The sequence below is a fragment of the Babylonia areolata genome, chromosome 4 (assembly GCF_041734735.1).
Source record: "Babylonia areolata isolate BAREFJ2019XMU chromosome 4, ASM4173473v1, whole genome shotgun sequence".
NCBI classification, from domain to species: domain Eukaryota; kingdom Metazoa; phylum Mollusca; class Gastropoda; order Neogastropoda; family Buccinidae; genus Babylonia; species Babylonia areolata.
The window spans coordinates 52,231,039-52,247,057 of record NC_134879.1 but is presented as its reverse complement, the minus strand read 5'-3'; the positions used below and the strand labels follow the sequence as shown (position 1 = coordinate 52,247,057).

Below are 16,019 nucleotides of genomic sequence, written 5' to 3'. Positions count from 1 at the left end.
TACGCACCGTGACTAATTTTGACTTTGCCTTTCCAGTGGACGTTGAGTGTGGGGGTCTGGGTGTTAAGTCTGTAGGATGAGACGATAATCCGAGGTCCTCGTGCGGTGCAGCATGCACTTAGCTCACGTAGAACAAACAAAAACACACAGAAAAACACGGCAAGTAAAGTGTTGTCCCTGGCTAAAACCTTAAGAAAAAAAACAAACAAACACAATGATAGTGAAACAAATACACTTACAAAGGGGTGTGAGGGGTGCTGCACCGGCTGTGGCGACCGCTCTCCCCGGGGAGAGCAGTCCGAATCACACACACACACACACACACACACACACACACACACACACACACACTGTATTGTATGGTATTGTATTCTATTACACTGCCTTTTTGGACAAAAACTGATACAATCTGATACAGTGCGTGTGGAGAAAGAGAGGAGCAGCACTTCCTAGTACAAGTGTCTGTAGTAATCAGTGGGCGTGTCCGTCACACAGAAGCAGCAGAGCCTCGCAGAGAACCAGGACGACACAGGGGCAGAGCCGGCTGCTGCTGTTGCTGCTGCTGCCGGAGTCAACGTGCTGAAACACTCGCCAAAGTTCCCTCGCCGCTTTGGGAGTCGGCGACAGCAGGACAATAAACCGTAAGAAAAAAAATCATTTTTATATTATCTGTCTCAGTTTGTCTTTCGCTCTCTCTGTTTCAGTTTTTCTGTTCGTGCGAGCAACCGAGAGAGAAAGAGAGGGGGAGAGAGAGTGTGTGTATGTGTGCGTGTGTGTGTGTGTGTGTGCGCGCGCGCGCGTGTGTGCGTGTACTGGCATGCTCGCGGGCTCTGTCATGCACGTGCACATGCTTGTGATTGTGTGTGATTCTTCACGGAAGATTATGTTGCTACATTGTGATGTAAAGCGCTGAAATATTTTCAGCGTATTGTTCAACTGTACCATGCTCGCATTATTGGTAGTCTTTGGTTGTCGTCGTATTATCTTTGTTTTTTTGTTGTTGTTTGTCCACATTAGTCGACACCTATTCCATCATCGTCACCATCTTGAGTCATTCGTTAACTTGGCATCAGTTATCTTTAACATCAGCAATGTCGGTCGATCAGTGTTGTCACATTGCTCATTTTTGTTTTTTGCTCATTATTATTTGTAGTAGTAGTAGCAGTAGTAGTGGTAGTATTGATAATGTCAGTGTTATCATTGTTGGTGTTGGTGTTATTGTTGTCAATATTATTACTATTATTACTGTTTTTTGTTCATTTATTTCTTCTTCTTTTTTTCTTTTTTTTTTTTCTCTTTTTTTGAGCAGCATCATATTATCATTGCTGTGCAGTTGGCCGCCGCACAGTATTTGTTGCTGCCGCTCATTATCTCTGTCATCATCATCATCATCATCATCATCATCATCCTTGTTACCTAACGACATGATGGTTGTTACTTACTGTCATGCAGGGCCTCTCGTTTCGTTTCGGAGAGGCGGTACACACCTGCCCCTGGGGCTGGGGAGAGCTGCCGGGGCCCCCGCCCTGCACGGGAGAAAGACCGGGAGGGGGTGCCAGGGGAGAGAAGGCAGGAGGGAAGGCGAGGCGTCAGGAAAAGGACGGTGGTCTCCCCTGACGATGACGTTGCCGGCGTCGTTGTTGTTCCCGCAGTGCAGTTACCGCTGTCGGCAGCTGTGGTGTCTTCGGAGTCGTCTGGGGTGAGTGAGTGAGTGTGTTGGTTGGTTGTTGTGTGCCTGTTTCGTTTGTGCTTGTATGTCTGTGTGTGTTTCTGTCCTTGTGTCTGTCTGTCTGTCTGTCTGTCTCTGTGTATCTCTGACTCAGCTTGTCTCCCTTCTCAGTGTCTCTATGTTAACCTATTCTTCATCTCCCCACCACCTAATTCCCTTTCCCTCCCTCTTTTTTTTTTTTTCGCTTCAGTCTGCTTCAGTCCTTTTCCCATCCACTCTTCCCTCTTTGCCCTCCGACCTTCCTTCCTTCCTTTTTTTTAATTTCTTTTCTTTTTTTATTTCTTTGTAATTGTTAACAGTGAGTCTGTTAATGTGTCTATCCTATTTTTTAATCGTCTCAATACTCACCTTTTTCCAGTTGTCCGGCATTCAATGTGTGTGTGTGTGTGTGTGTTTCACTGTATGTGTGTGTGTGTTTCACTGTGTGCGTGCGTGTCAGTGTGTGTCAGTAGTCATCTTTCTCAGTATCTTCCACTTCCTTCATTATGTGTGTCACTGGTCTACTGTTTGTCAGTAATGGACGGATGTGGATCAGCAAGGACAGACCGGAAGAATATGCCATGCCCAACATCTTGGTCCTTGAATGAAAAACTGACGTTTCCGTCGAGTCAGTTTTAGCACAGTACTGACGAGTTCAGCTGAGTTCTCTCTCTCTCTCTCTCTCTCTCTCTCTCTCTCTCTCTCTCTCTCCGTCTCTCTCTCTCTCTCTCTTTCACACAACGCGCGCGCGCACACACACACACACACACACACACACACACACACACACACACACACACACACACACACACACATGTATATAATAATAATATATATATACCAGGTAAGAATGCTGCATTGTCACTGAATGAAATACACACATGGGCTGAAAGGGGTGCTACTCAGTTGGACGTTGATATTTCTTTTGTAAGAATTGTGTCCCTTGCTCAGGACCCCCTGGATGGCAGACGTCTCGTCTTTCGGACAATAGGTGGATGGGGGCGTGAGGGGAGAAGGGTGGGGGGTGTGGGGGGTAATCATCGCTGTTGTCATGTTACGTTTACTGACTCACACACGCACGCGCGCACGCATATCTACACACAAGGGCACGCGCGCGCGCACGCACACATACACACACGCACCGTGGCTGGCACGCGCGCACACTCAGTGACACACACACACTGCACACACACACACACACACACACACACACACACACACACAAACACAAACACACGCACACACAAATATACACACATACACACAAACAAACACACAAACACACACACGCACACTAGTACACTGGCAAAAACAACTTGAACACACACACACACACACACACACACACACACACACACACACACACACACACACACACACATGATGAGTATCGCGGCTAGTACTGTGCACGTATGTCTCACTGGGAACTGAAAAATAAACAATGGAGGGCGTGGACAAAGAAACTGAAACTGTTCCTGCACAGTTGCCACAGGCGCATGTCGTGAACAGTGCGTTTTCGCTGCATACATTGTCAGGCACTCTATCAACGAAAGACTGTGTTTTTATTTGCAAATCTGCATGAATACGATAGATCAACTGTTGCGCTCCTCTGTCAATCATTTTCTGTCAGTCAGATTGTCTGTCTGTCTGCATGTCTGTACCTCTGTGCCTTTCTCTGTTTCTCCGGCGGCCAGCTTTGGCTCTAATGCGTGCCACGTGCATGTCAGTGTAAGTCTGCATGCTTGTGTGTGCGTGAGTGTGTGTGTGTGTGTGTGTGTGTGTGTGTGTGTGTGTGCGCGCTTGCCGTTGCTTGCTTGCTTGCTTGTGTTCAGTTAGTGACGCAGGAGTGTCAGTGTTTATCTTTTTATTTTATTCAGACTGCTACCAGTACGTGAGTTTGCTCACATTGATGCTCTAAGTTCCGTCTCTTTCGTGTGCCTGTGCCAGAGTCCTGTGCACAGTGCCGGTGGTTTGCGACAGGCCTTTATATCAGACTGAAGAACCACGCCCACTCCATCTTCATCTGTACTGAGCCTGTTTGGGGATGAGATAGTCGGCCCGGGTGGTGTCACACACTGGCCCGGCACACGCGCGCACGCGCGTACTAGTACACACACACACACACACACACATACATACACATACACACACACACTGGCACACACACACACACAGAGCACTCACACACACACACACACACACACACACACACACACACACACACAGAGAGCACTCTCACACACACACACACACACACACACACGCGCGCGCACACACACACACACACAGAGAGCACTCACTCACACACACACACACACACACACACACATATATATACACACAATCACAGAGAGAGAGAGAGAGAGAGAGAGAGAGAGAACAACGTATGTCAATCAGTATTGTAGTAGCAAAAGGGAGAGCGAGTGAGAGAAATAAACCCTCACGTGTGTCAGTGTGTGTGTGTGTGTGTGTGTGTGTGTGTGTGTGTGTGTGAGAGAGAGAGAGAGAGAGAGATGCGCGCGCTATTTGCCAGATGTGCACGTATTTATAGAAGCGCTTTTTTCCTTTCTTCTCTCTCCCTTCCCCCTCCCCCGCCCCTTTCTTGCACACTGTTTCGCCGTGACCTCACTTCAACTCCCACGCCACCGCTACCGCCCATCCTGAATCGGTCTCCCCGGAACTGAGGGATGCACAGTCACTGAGATACACAGCACTCAGTGTATATGTCAACGTTCACAGCCCACACCCACAGCAGGCTCACAGTCCCTCCAGTCGCCTCAGTATAACACAGCTGTGTCACTGTTCTGACAGCGACGTGACAGTCCTCACGGAGATGTCAGTGTCTGGCCACCATGATGTCAGCCCCAGGCCCCCACGGCACTGGGCACAGCCCCCACACAGCCAAAAAAGCAACAACAATCATCCTGTATTGTGTACTGCTTCAGTAGAACACTGAAATATTATACGCTTCACTCTGTGACTTGGGATAGTCCAATGAAACAGGAAATCACCATGAATGAATGAGATGGAAACTTATTCATTCAGGAAACCACCACCAGCGCAGGCGGGGCAGGAGCAGTTGGACATCGTTCGTTAACGCCCCCGCACTAACTGAGTCATCTGACTTTTGACAACCTAACAGGATCCTTTGCCCCGATGAGTGGCCTGATGTGGATGGTTTCACTCACTACCTGTGAGACACAGAGAGGTTCTGGGTTCGAGTCTAGACGACATGGGACGTGGGGATTTTCTCCGTCTGCCTTCTTTCCCCATCCACCCACCTTTTTGTTTACTGACACTGCTTTGAGCGATGGTCTGAGTGCTAGCTCAGTAGTGCGAGTGAGACCATCAACCACACTGAAACCAGATTTAGGCGATAGCAGCACGAATTTACTTCCGTTAGAAAAAAAAACAACAAAAAAAAAAAACAAAAAAAAAACACCTTCCGCAACAAAACGATGATAGTTATGGCCTCCCAGGTAAAGAAATATCATAGAAGAAAATCCGCTTTGTGTGTGTGTATATGGAGAGAGAGAGAGAGAGAGAGAGAGAGAGAGAGAGAGAGAGAGATGTGGACATGGGGAAGACGACTGGTGCTGCACTGTCAGTGGTGACGGACGTACTTTCACAGGAGGAGCAGCTAAAAAAACGTTGGTGTTGAGACTGAATAAGTTGTACTGACGACAAAGTTGTGCAGTCAAATGCAAAACAGTGCGATGCAATAAACCCGGTTCAGTACAGTACATTTCCTTACCACCGAAGTAATAGTTCACGTCTGTATGTCATTGAACCCTTCAGTGCAGAACAATAATTATTTTGGTGCCAGTTTTCGTGTGCTTGTAAGGATTGAATGAACAAAAAGAAGTTTAATTTGTGAGTGTGTCCCACGTGTGTGAGTGTGAACCACGTGTGTGTGTGTGTGTGTGTGTGTGTGTGTGTGAACACTGTACGCCGCTTGATAATGACGGTGACTTACCGGAGCTTTTGCGGATTATAATGTTTTATGCGGTTTGCAATTGTCTGCGGGCTGCATGCCTGTCTGTCAGCCCCTTTTAACCTCTCTCTTTTTCTCCCCCCCCCACCCCCCTCTCGCCCTCCCCCTTTCTCCCCCCTCCCACAATTGATATACCCCAGTCCCCCTCTCCCCATGCCCTGGTCTGCTCCCACTCACCTTTCTGGTTCTCTCTCACTATTGTGTGTTCGTGTGTTTGCGCGCGCTAGTCAGTGAGTGTGGTGAGGTGCTCCCTGTATCAACTGCCCACAGTACTAGTCTGGCAGTGTGTGGTGAGGTGCTCCCTGTATCAACTGCCCACAGTACTAGTCTGGCAGTGCACAAAGTAGTCAGTGTATTGCCTGTATCCGGGTTTGGCAGTGTCACCTCGCTGTGTGCACTTGGTTCTTTACCGGCTCTGCAGCGTGTGTGTGGAGCCGTTCTTGTGCACACTGTTTTCCTCCTTGTGCCTGTGCGAACATGTGTCGGCAATAAACCAACTGTGCATCAGTGCATGATTTGTGTGCGGCGTGTGCCTGTGCCAAAACTTTGCAAAAAGAAACTGAGAAGAAAAAAAGACTGGGCTCCCGCATGTGTTCAGTGTATTAGATCTTTGACGCAAACGGGAAAAGATGGACTGAGAATGCTTTGATGAATCCCCCCATCCCTCTCCCCCAACACCTCATGCAGTCCCTTCTCAATATATGTCTGCCATCTCTCTCTCTCTCTCTCAGTCCGTCCCTCCGGCTCTCCACTCTGTCTCTATGTCTGTCTTCCTCTGTCTCTGTCTGTCTCTCTGTCAGCGCGTGCAAACTCAGCCACGGTGCTTGCGAGAGTGTTTATTTTTGCCTTCACGTATTTTAGTATTTGCAGTGGGCGACGGTATTGGCGTTGTGCAAATGCGCGTTGTGCAAATGCTCCGAACAGCGCTGATGTGCAAGCATTTGTGTGAGTGTGCGTCTGGTGTGTTTGTTCGCGCGTACGTATGTACACAGCACGTGTGTGCGTGTGCGTGTGTGTGTGTGTGTGAGAGAGAGAGTGTTTGCAATCATAACTACCTGCTTATGCGCATTCGCTCACAAATGCGCGTTCTGTTTAATCACGGACCTTTACTACAGCTGCACACGTATTTTTAGCCGACAGGTCGAACAGCGGGGTCAGGAGAAGGACTGACAGAGGCAGGAGCATGCATGCAATAGTGCAGCTTCTTGTGTGGCGTTGTGTTTTCACTGTGCACTGGGTGTCTGTGGGCGTGTCCTGACTCCACTGACAGGATGGAGCTGTTGCCACTCGTCGCTGAGTCCGGAGTCCGCTGAACTGACTGAGGTCACACGGTGCGGGGGAGCTACGATGGTCTGGCTGACCTTTAACTCACTCAGTACGGCCAGTCCTCTCTTCTCCTCTACACAGGCCCCTCGGATGTCCAGTGGGTGTCTGAACGACCCAACCTTTAGCTTCCGTCGTCAGAATTGTGGTATTCTTTGTCAGCATTCACGTCTTCAGTGTAAGAGCCTTCCGCTTGCAATATTTTGATGATGGTAATTGGGGTGAAACGCTGTTAACGTCGTCTCTTTCGCCGTTCTTATGGAGAGAGTTAAAAGCAGAAACAATGTAAAACTTATCAAGGAATGAGTCGGAAAGGAGTACTGCTCCGTATCAGTAGCTCAAGGAGGCCGTCATTGCGTTCGGACAAATCCATGTACGCTACACCACATCTGTTAAGCAGATGTCTGACGAGCAACGTAACCCAACAAACTCAAAGAAACGGAATGTAAAGAATGGGCCATCAAGATACGACGCCCCCTTTACATATATATATATAATGAATGACTAAACAAAAGAAGGAAACAGAATGAAAATAGACAGGAGGACGGGGTTGGGGGCGGGAGCAAGAACTGAAGAAGAGTAACAGGGGGAAAAACAAGGAGACTGATTCAGATAGCCTGGATTTCGCCTCTGTGTATATGTGTGTGTGTGCGTGCGCGCATACGTACGTACGTACGTACACACACACACACACACACACACACACACACACACACACACACACTTGTTGAAAACCAGGATGTGAGTGGTGTATCACACACACACACACACACACACACACACTGGACTCTTAGGTCATTGGGATGAGACGATAAATCGAGGTCCCGTGTGCAGCATGCACTTAGCGCACATAAAAGAACCCACGGCAACAAAAGGGTTGTCTTTGGCAAAATTCTGTAAAAAAAATCCACTTCGATAGGAATAACAAATAAAACTGCACACGGAGGGGGGGTGGGGGTGGGGGGGAGAAGACGATACCATCCATTCTTTGATAACATGATCATGCGTGCGCACACACACATATCCAGTCACATACACTCGCATAAATAAACACACACACACACACACACACACACACACACACACACACACACACACACACACACACACACACGAAGTATCACACGGACATTTACAAACACAAGCGCGCGTGAGCACACACACACGCATGGACGCACTTACAAACACGCACGCAAACACACACACACACACACACACACACACATAATCATACACACACACACGCGCACAAACAAACACACACACACACACACGCACACGTACACACACTGACACACCAATACTGTCATATTTCTCTGCTGGAGAAAGCTTGCTGGAACCATGTCAATAAGCTAAAACAGGAGTCTGATCCTGACAGAGAAAATACTGACAACAGCTCGCGAAAAAATGATGGCATGTTTTCTTTTAAAACAAAGGGACATCACAGTAGCAGAAAGCTCACCAGTCTAATACACAGACTACGACTAGATGCCATAAAAACAAAATATACCTCAAATGTGATTTGCATTTGCGGCAATGATATTACCCCCGAGCATATCATCTATGAATGTGACCAGTTAAAACTGTATTTACCCATGTCCTTTTCAAAATCTGTAGTTCCATCTGCATCCCTTAGAAATGTCTTCTTTGATAATCAACATGTGTTTGAAATAGTTCAGAGTTTAATTTGGAGCCCTATTGGCTGTTTGTTGTCATTCTAATCGTTGACTGGTTAGTTTATTTTATTTCGTCTATATTCTTTTTCCTTTTTTCTTTAACGCTTATTGAGGAGAGAGGAACAGGGAAAGTAGTGATGATTTAAGGCATGGGTGGGGTGGGGGAGATAATGGTCAGGTCAGGTCATTCCCTCGACCGCTGGGGTCGTTGGGGGGACATGAGGAATGTGTCATAGCTAGCCACGCCGTTCTGTTGGCAGCTGTCGTGAGGAGATCTGGCATCGTCATTTTGGTCCATTCCTTGACGTTGTCGGACCAGCTCTTTCTCTGCCGCCCCCGTCTGCGCCCTCCCTCTACCGTCCCTTGCAGGATGGTTTTGGAGAGGGTGTTATGTCGTATGACGTGACCAAACCATGCCATCTTCCGTCGTTTGACAGTCGCCAGCAGTGGTTCTTGGGGCCCAACAAGGTTGCTGACCAGGTTCCGCACATAGTCATTGGTCTTGTGCTCCTTGTAGGAGATGTGTAGTAGTCTCCTCAAGGATATAATGGACTTTCGTCTAAAATCACAAATGTGGATAGACGTTAAGCAAAAGAACGAACGAACACACACACACACACACACACACACACACACACACACACACACACACACACACACACACACACACACACACACACACACATCAACCCACTTCCCCCCATCCTCTGCCCCATCCGCATTCGGCGGGTAATAAGTAACGACACCTGTTAATAAGGTTCTTATCGTTCTGGGCCCGCTGTCAACGCTGGTGTTCCTTCTTCACGGTCGGCTGGGTTTGTCAGAAGTGCACTGACTGCAGTGGTTTTAGCCCTGTCGCTTTGCCTCTCGTGGGGGAATCGGCTCCACTGTGTTCTCCCTGTGATACGTTATGGCGCAATGGCACGCGTCCTGCACCCGCCGATTTTCCGCTCCGTTGGGTTTGTGTGTTAGTGTGTGTGTGTGTGTGTGTGTGTGTGTGTGTCTGACAGTGTGTTTGTTTGTGTAGGTGTGTGTGTGTCTGACGGTGTGTGCGACGGTGTGTGTGTGTGTGTGAATACTTTTTTTTTTTGTCAAAAAACTTTTAAGGCTTATAAAAGACAATAAAGCACAAACATAAACATGTGCGTGTGTGTGTGGGTGGGTGGGGGTGTTGAGGGTGGAGTGTGGGGGGGGGAAGCGCTGCGTGTGTGTGTGTGTGCGTGCGTGCGTGTGCGTGCGCGCGTCAGTCCGTGTGTGTGTGTGTGTGCGTTTGCGTGTGTGCGTTGGGGTGTGTGTTTTCCGCGACGCGTGCGGCGTTCATGTTCATATGTGCGCACGCCGGTCTGTGTCTTGTGTACATAATTATAATATAATAATTATAATGATTCTATAATTATGTAAGAGAGGAGGCAGACAGACAGAGATACAGACAGAACAAAACAAACGAAAAAACGAAGGAACTTGTCAGTGTCAAGTGTTCTTCACGGCCACAGGACTCGACACACCCACAGACACTTCACTTGTTTTGTTCACGTCTTTCTGTGGGCACAGAATCAAGCTGTCTTTTTCACCGGAGTCTCCACAAGCTGAGTTTGGGGGCCGCTTGTCATGGAAGATCGCTTCAGCCGTGTGACTGAGCTGCCCGGGTACAACCGGTTCTGGATCACCTGCTGGGGTGGCGGGGGAGAGGGTGGACTGATGCGTCGGGGATCTCATCAGTGAGGGGAGGGGGGGTGGCGTTTTACTGACGGGAGGTGCATAATTATTATGTTGAAATGCGAGACTGGCTGCAGAAAATTTGACGATGGTATCGGGAACGGGTATTGGTGTGTCAGTGTGTGTGTGTGTGTGTGTGTGTGTGTGTGTGTGTGTGTTGTGTGTGTGTGTGTGCTAGTGTGTGTGTTGTGTTGTGTGTCTATATGTGTGTGTCCGTGTGTGTGTGTGCGCGCCTGTGTTGTGTTGTGTGTCTGTTTGTGTGCGTCTGTGTGTGTGTTTGTGTGTGTTTGGTTGTGCGTCTATATGTGTGCGTCTGTGTGTGTGTGTCTGTGTCTGTGTCAGGCGTACACACACGTGTGTGTGTGTGTGTGTGTGTGTGTGTGTGTGTGTGTGTGCGTGTGAGGACGGCTGCATGCTATTGCAGTCGTGGCCAGTTGAGCGGTCGGTGGAGATAAACAGGTCGATCAACACTGAAGGCTGAGAAGAGATGTTGTCCGGGAGACAGAGTGACCTTTTCACATACGAAGATGTTCTCAGGTTGTGTGTGTGTGTGTGTGTGGTGGTGTGTGTGTGTGTGTGTGTGTGTGGTCACTGTGACCGGCAGATCGTTGTCGCCTTGTGACCAGTGAGTGATGTCAGTGTGTGTTTTGTGGCCACAGTGTGCTGGTGCTGTTGTTCGCCGGATTCCTTTTGGGGCTGCACATACTACTGTCTTCAGTCCATCACCACTGTCACCCCTCTGTGCCTCTCTGTCTGTCTGTGTCTGTCTTTCACTTACACACACATTCACGTGCATTCACTTACACACACATAGTGCACGCGCGCGCGCACACACACACACACACACTGACTGACACTGACTCACCAAAATACACACAACCATCAACATACACTTACCCCCCTACAACCCCTCATCCCCCCCCCCCCACACACACACACACAGACACTCATAGTCCATCCACCCACGCCAACTAAAACACACACACACACACACTCGCCAAGACACACACAACCACCAACACACATACGCGCGCGCGCGCGCACACACACACACACAGACAGACATACACACACACACACACACACACACACACACACACACACACACACACACACACACACACAGACATACACACACACACACACACACACACACACACACACACACACACACACACACACACACACACAAACACACTTTCCACGCCCTTCTCTGTTCCACATATTGCACATAATTCTTTCTTCTTTTTTTTCTTTTTCTTTTTTTTTACTTCATGCAGTGTACTCTATAAGGATCAGTCCACACGCTCTAACTCCTTGAAACCGAAACCTCAGTGAAACTGTTCACACAACTCCATTACATCAGTATGTGTTGACCAGACCAACGACAGAGTGGGAGTCACTTGACGATGCTGTGAAGAGCGGGCAGGGCAGGGCAGGGCAGGGTGAAGACTGATGTCACTGTACCTCCGCTACCGGCTTGATGATGCATGGCTTTGATAGGAGGTGGGGGCGGGGGAGAGGTGTTGGGGGTTGGGGGAGGTTGCTGGGGTGGGACATGTCCCTATTGTCATCATCAATCTGCGCTACATGTACGTGGTTCGCGAGGACTGATGTACATTTGAAGTCAGTTGAGATGCCTGTGGGGCGGCTGACGTTGTGTTGAAGGATGGGGGTGGTGGTGGGGTGGGGTGGGGGGAGTGTGAAGGGGGTGCTGGCTATGTCAGTTGTCACCGTCATCCCCACCATCATCATCACTCCATTCTACATGTACGTGGCTCGCGAGGACTGACTGTAAAGTTGAGTCAGCCCAGTCATGCCTTTGGGGCTGACGTTGTGTTAAAGGTAGAGGAGGATGGGGGTGGTGGGGGTGTGAGGGGGGCGGGGAGGGGGCTGGATATGTCAGTTGCAACATCTCCACTGGCTCCCTGTCTCACACAGAATAAAGTACAAGATCGGCACTCTATGTTATAAATGTATTCCCAAATCAGCCCCTTCCTATTTCTGTGGCTGCTTCAACTCTACACCCCATCTCGCTGACTACGATCGGGTTTCTATCCACTCTGTTTACGCATACCCAGATTCAAACATTCGACTGTTGGCCGCCGTTCTTTCTCTGTCTCTGGAGCTTGCAGTTGGAATGAACTTCCTCTTTCTCTTCGTCAGGTCTTTGCACTCAGCTCTTTCAAGTCAGGCCTTAAAACCCACCTCTTCCCAAAATAGCCTTCCTTCCCTGCCTCTTCCATGTTTTCAGTTTTTCCAGTTTTAGAGTTATGCATGCGTTCGGATGACTCACTGAGGTGCGAAAGCGCTTTGGTTTGTCTCTGCTCAAGATTCAGCGCTATATAAATATAATAATAATAATAATTATTATTATTATTATTGTCACCATCATCACCATCATAATCACTTCATTCCACACGTGCATGGCTGAGAACTGATGCCGGTAAAGTTGAAGTCAGTCGAGTTTCGCCTCTGGGACTGACCGGCGGTATGTTCAAGATAAAGGAGGATGGGGTGATGGTTGAGGGAGGGGGTTGGGGGGGGGGGGGGGACTTGAGGGAGTGTGAGGGGGGTCAGTGCTGGATATATGTCAGTTGTCATCGTCTTCGCCATCACTCCATTGTGCGTGGCCAAGGACTGATGTTAAGTTGAAGTCAGAGCACGGTGTAAGCTCAGGCTTGTTGCTGGTCAAATTTTCTTCATTGAACGCTGTACTTCGCCTTGTCTCTTGATATATATATATATATATATATATGTTTTAACCAAGTTGAAGCCAGCCGAGTTATGCCTCGGTTCTGATCTCGGGGCTCTTCGTCTGGCACCCGCATGTTGCGTTCTGACGCAAGCCCCATGGTTTCCGGGCACTGGCAGTCTTGGGACCTTGATTTTTGTCACACACTGTTCCGCTACTAAATCGTTCACATGTAATCAATAAAATAAAATAAAATAAGTTCAAATGATATGTCATACTGTACATTTTCTACCACCACCGCCACCCCCTCGTCCCCCTACATGCGTTTGGGTGTGCTTGGTAAGCGGTATATGGGTGCGGTGATGGTAATGATGATGATGATGATGATGATGATGATTAGTAGTAGTAGTAGTAGTAGTAGTAGTAGTAGTAGTAGTAGTATTTTTTCTCCGTACATTGATGTGCTTGCACCCCACCCCCAGTTCTCTCTTACAGTGCATTTATTAATATATTTACTACATTTTCTTTTTCTAAAAAGACAAAAAAACAACAACAAAAACCACACACAAAAAACAACAAGAGAGGCAAGGCCTTCAAGACTCACTTGTGATGAATTAAGTCCCCTAGCATTAATTACAGAGTAATTACCCTTTTTTACTATCTGCACCAAAACGTTTGCAAAATAAATAAAACTTCCATGCTTAGCAAAAGAAGTTCCTGTTTGAACAAAAAATGATCATAATGACTGCTCTTGTTGTTGGGTCAGGTTATCAGATCAAAGTGCCAAGTTTAGAGAATACAAAAAATATAGATATAACAGTAAATGCAGTTTGCATATAATTAGGCTTGTTCTTTTTTCTTTCTTTTTTTGTGCCCATCCCAGAGGTGCAATATTGTTTTAAACAAGATGACTGGAAAGAACTGAATTTTTCCTAATTTTTTGCCTAATTTGGTGTCAACTGACAAAGTATTTGCAGAGAAAATGTCAATGTTAAAGTTTACCACGGACACACAGACACACACAGACACAGACACACACACACACACACACACACAGACAACCGAGCACCGGGTTAAAACATGGACTCACTTTGTTTTCACAAGTGAGTCAAAAAGTTCAAATGATATGTCATACTGTTCATTTTCTACCACCACCGCCACCCCCTCGTCCCCCGAAATGCGTTTGGGTGTGCTTGGTAAGCGGTATATGGGTGCGGTGATGGTAATGATGAGTAGTAGTAGTAGTAGTAGTAGTATTTTTTCTCCGTACATTTATGTGCTTGCACCCCACCGCCAGTTCTCTCTTACAATGCATTTATTAATATATTTACTACATTTCCTTTAAACACACACACACACACACACACACACACACACACACACACACACACAAACAACAACACAAAACACACACAACAAAAATAAATGAATGAAATAATGACAATAATAATGATAATAATGAATAAGAAGAATGATAAAATAACAACAATGATAACAAGAATGATAAAATAACAATGATAAGAAGAATGATAAAATAAAAACAGTGATAAGAAGAATGATAAAATAACAATTATAAGAAGAATGATAAAATAAAAATTATAAGAAGAATGATTAAATAACAATGATAATGCTAATGAATGTCACAGTGAGTGACTACTTGCCGCTTTTTGCTTTTGGACCAAAACAATTATTATTATTATGATTGTTTTTGTTGTAAAGTTTTGGGATCAGACGAGTAAGAACCGACACTGACAGGCCCCGTGACACAGCCATGACGGCACATGCACGGCGGCGCGTGGCAGAAGAGTTGGTTCGGGAGGCACTGCACTGACTGAGCGGGTGTGGGGTGGTCGGGGGGAGAGGTTGGTTCAGTTGCCGGCTGGCTTATGATGATGCCTTCACACTGAACTGCGTCACTGGGATCCCTCCTCGCCTCCGTCGTGGGCGTGCGGGTCGGCTGGCAGGCAGTCCGCTGCGTGGAGGGAAGAGAAGTGAGGGAGGTTTGGTGCGGGTGTGTTACTAGTATAGGGGGAGGTAAGGCTGGCAGTGGCTGTAGGCTCTGCTGGTTCGTCAGTCCTTGGAGTTTCATCCTCCTCCTCTTCATCATCATCATCGGTGCCAGGCTTGTTCCAGATACTACCTGTTGTTGTTTTTTTGTGTGGCTGGCTCACGTCCCGTCCCCGTTTCCCAGGAACTGTTGTTGGCTGGGCTTCAAGTGTGCGTGTGTGTAGTGTTGTGTGGTGTGCGCACTTCTTTCAGTGTTTTATTTATTTATTTATTTTTACACACAGACAACTGATGTGCAGTGCGATAAAGAGAGAGCGTGCTTTCCCTTATAACGAGGGAAGTTCTACCGTGCTTGTGTTCCGTCAGTTCACCAGATGCACGTGCGTCTGTTCAGTGTGCCGTGTACTGATCTGATGTTTATTCTTCAGTGAGAAAGCAAGCCGTAAGAGACTGACTGACTCGGTAACGGGGTGATCAGTCTTCGTGGTCGTGTGTGACTGACATACGGAAACATTTCTGTGGATTACTTTTAGTCTCCTTCATGTGTGTGTCAGTGTATCAGGTGTGCGGCTGGCGTACAGTACCCGGCGGCATTGACTGAGACTGACTGACAAGTGTGCATCTGTTCAAGTTTATCGTGTGTTTATTCCTGACAACTGAGTAGAAACAACGCATGTGAGAAAGCCGGAACCGGGGGTACTGACATCACTTACTGTCGTAGTGACTAGTTTTCATAAAGTACAGCAGTATTATCGATTATCCCCCCGCCCTCACCCCCACCACCCTCACACACACCCATCTGCTGACTGAGGACACGTCAAGCGTGTCAGTGAATGGATGTGTGTGTGTGTCTCAGTGTGTGTGTGAGTGTGTGTGTGTGTGTGTGCCGGTGTGTGTGTG

The 16,019-nt window shown here is 47.7% G+C and overlaps 2 protein-coding genes across 4 annotated transcripts in view; both read left to right on the top strand.

Moving 5' to 3' along the window:
- The window catches only part of LOC143281487 (uncharacterized), a 59,303-nt gene that overhangs the window by 5,386 nt on the left and 37,898 nt on the right, over positions 1 to 16,019 (top strand). The window contains exons 2-3 of the mRNA XM_076586697.1: positions 496 to 616; positions 1,453 to 1,699. Of these exons, the coding sequence (XP_076442812.1) occupies positions 496 to 616; positions 1,453 to 1,699 (368 nt within the window). The remainder of the gene's footprint in view (positions 1 to 495; positions 617 to 1,452; positions 1,700 to 16,019) is intronic.
- The window catches only part of LOC143281297 (uncharacterized), a 21,995-nt gene continuing 20,990 nt past the window's right edge, over positions 15,015 to 16,019 (top strand). For 2 of the 3 annotated variants that reach the window (XM_076586458.1, XM_076586455.1), the window contains exon 1: positions 15,015 to 15,815. The gene's annotated coding sequence lies outside the window, so the exon portion shown is untranslated. Of the gene's footprint in view, positions 15,816 to 15,925; positions 15,945 to 16,019 lie in introns of those variants that run through there. The other variant, XM_076586462.1, reaches the window with a different exon arrangement.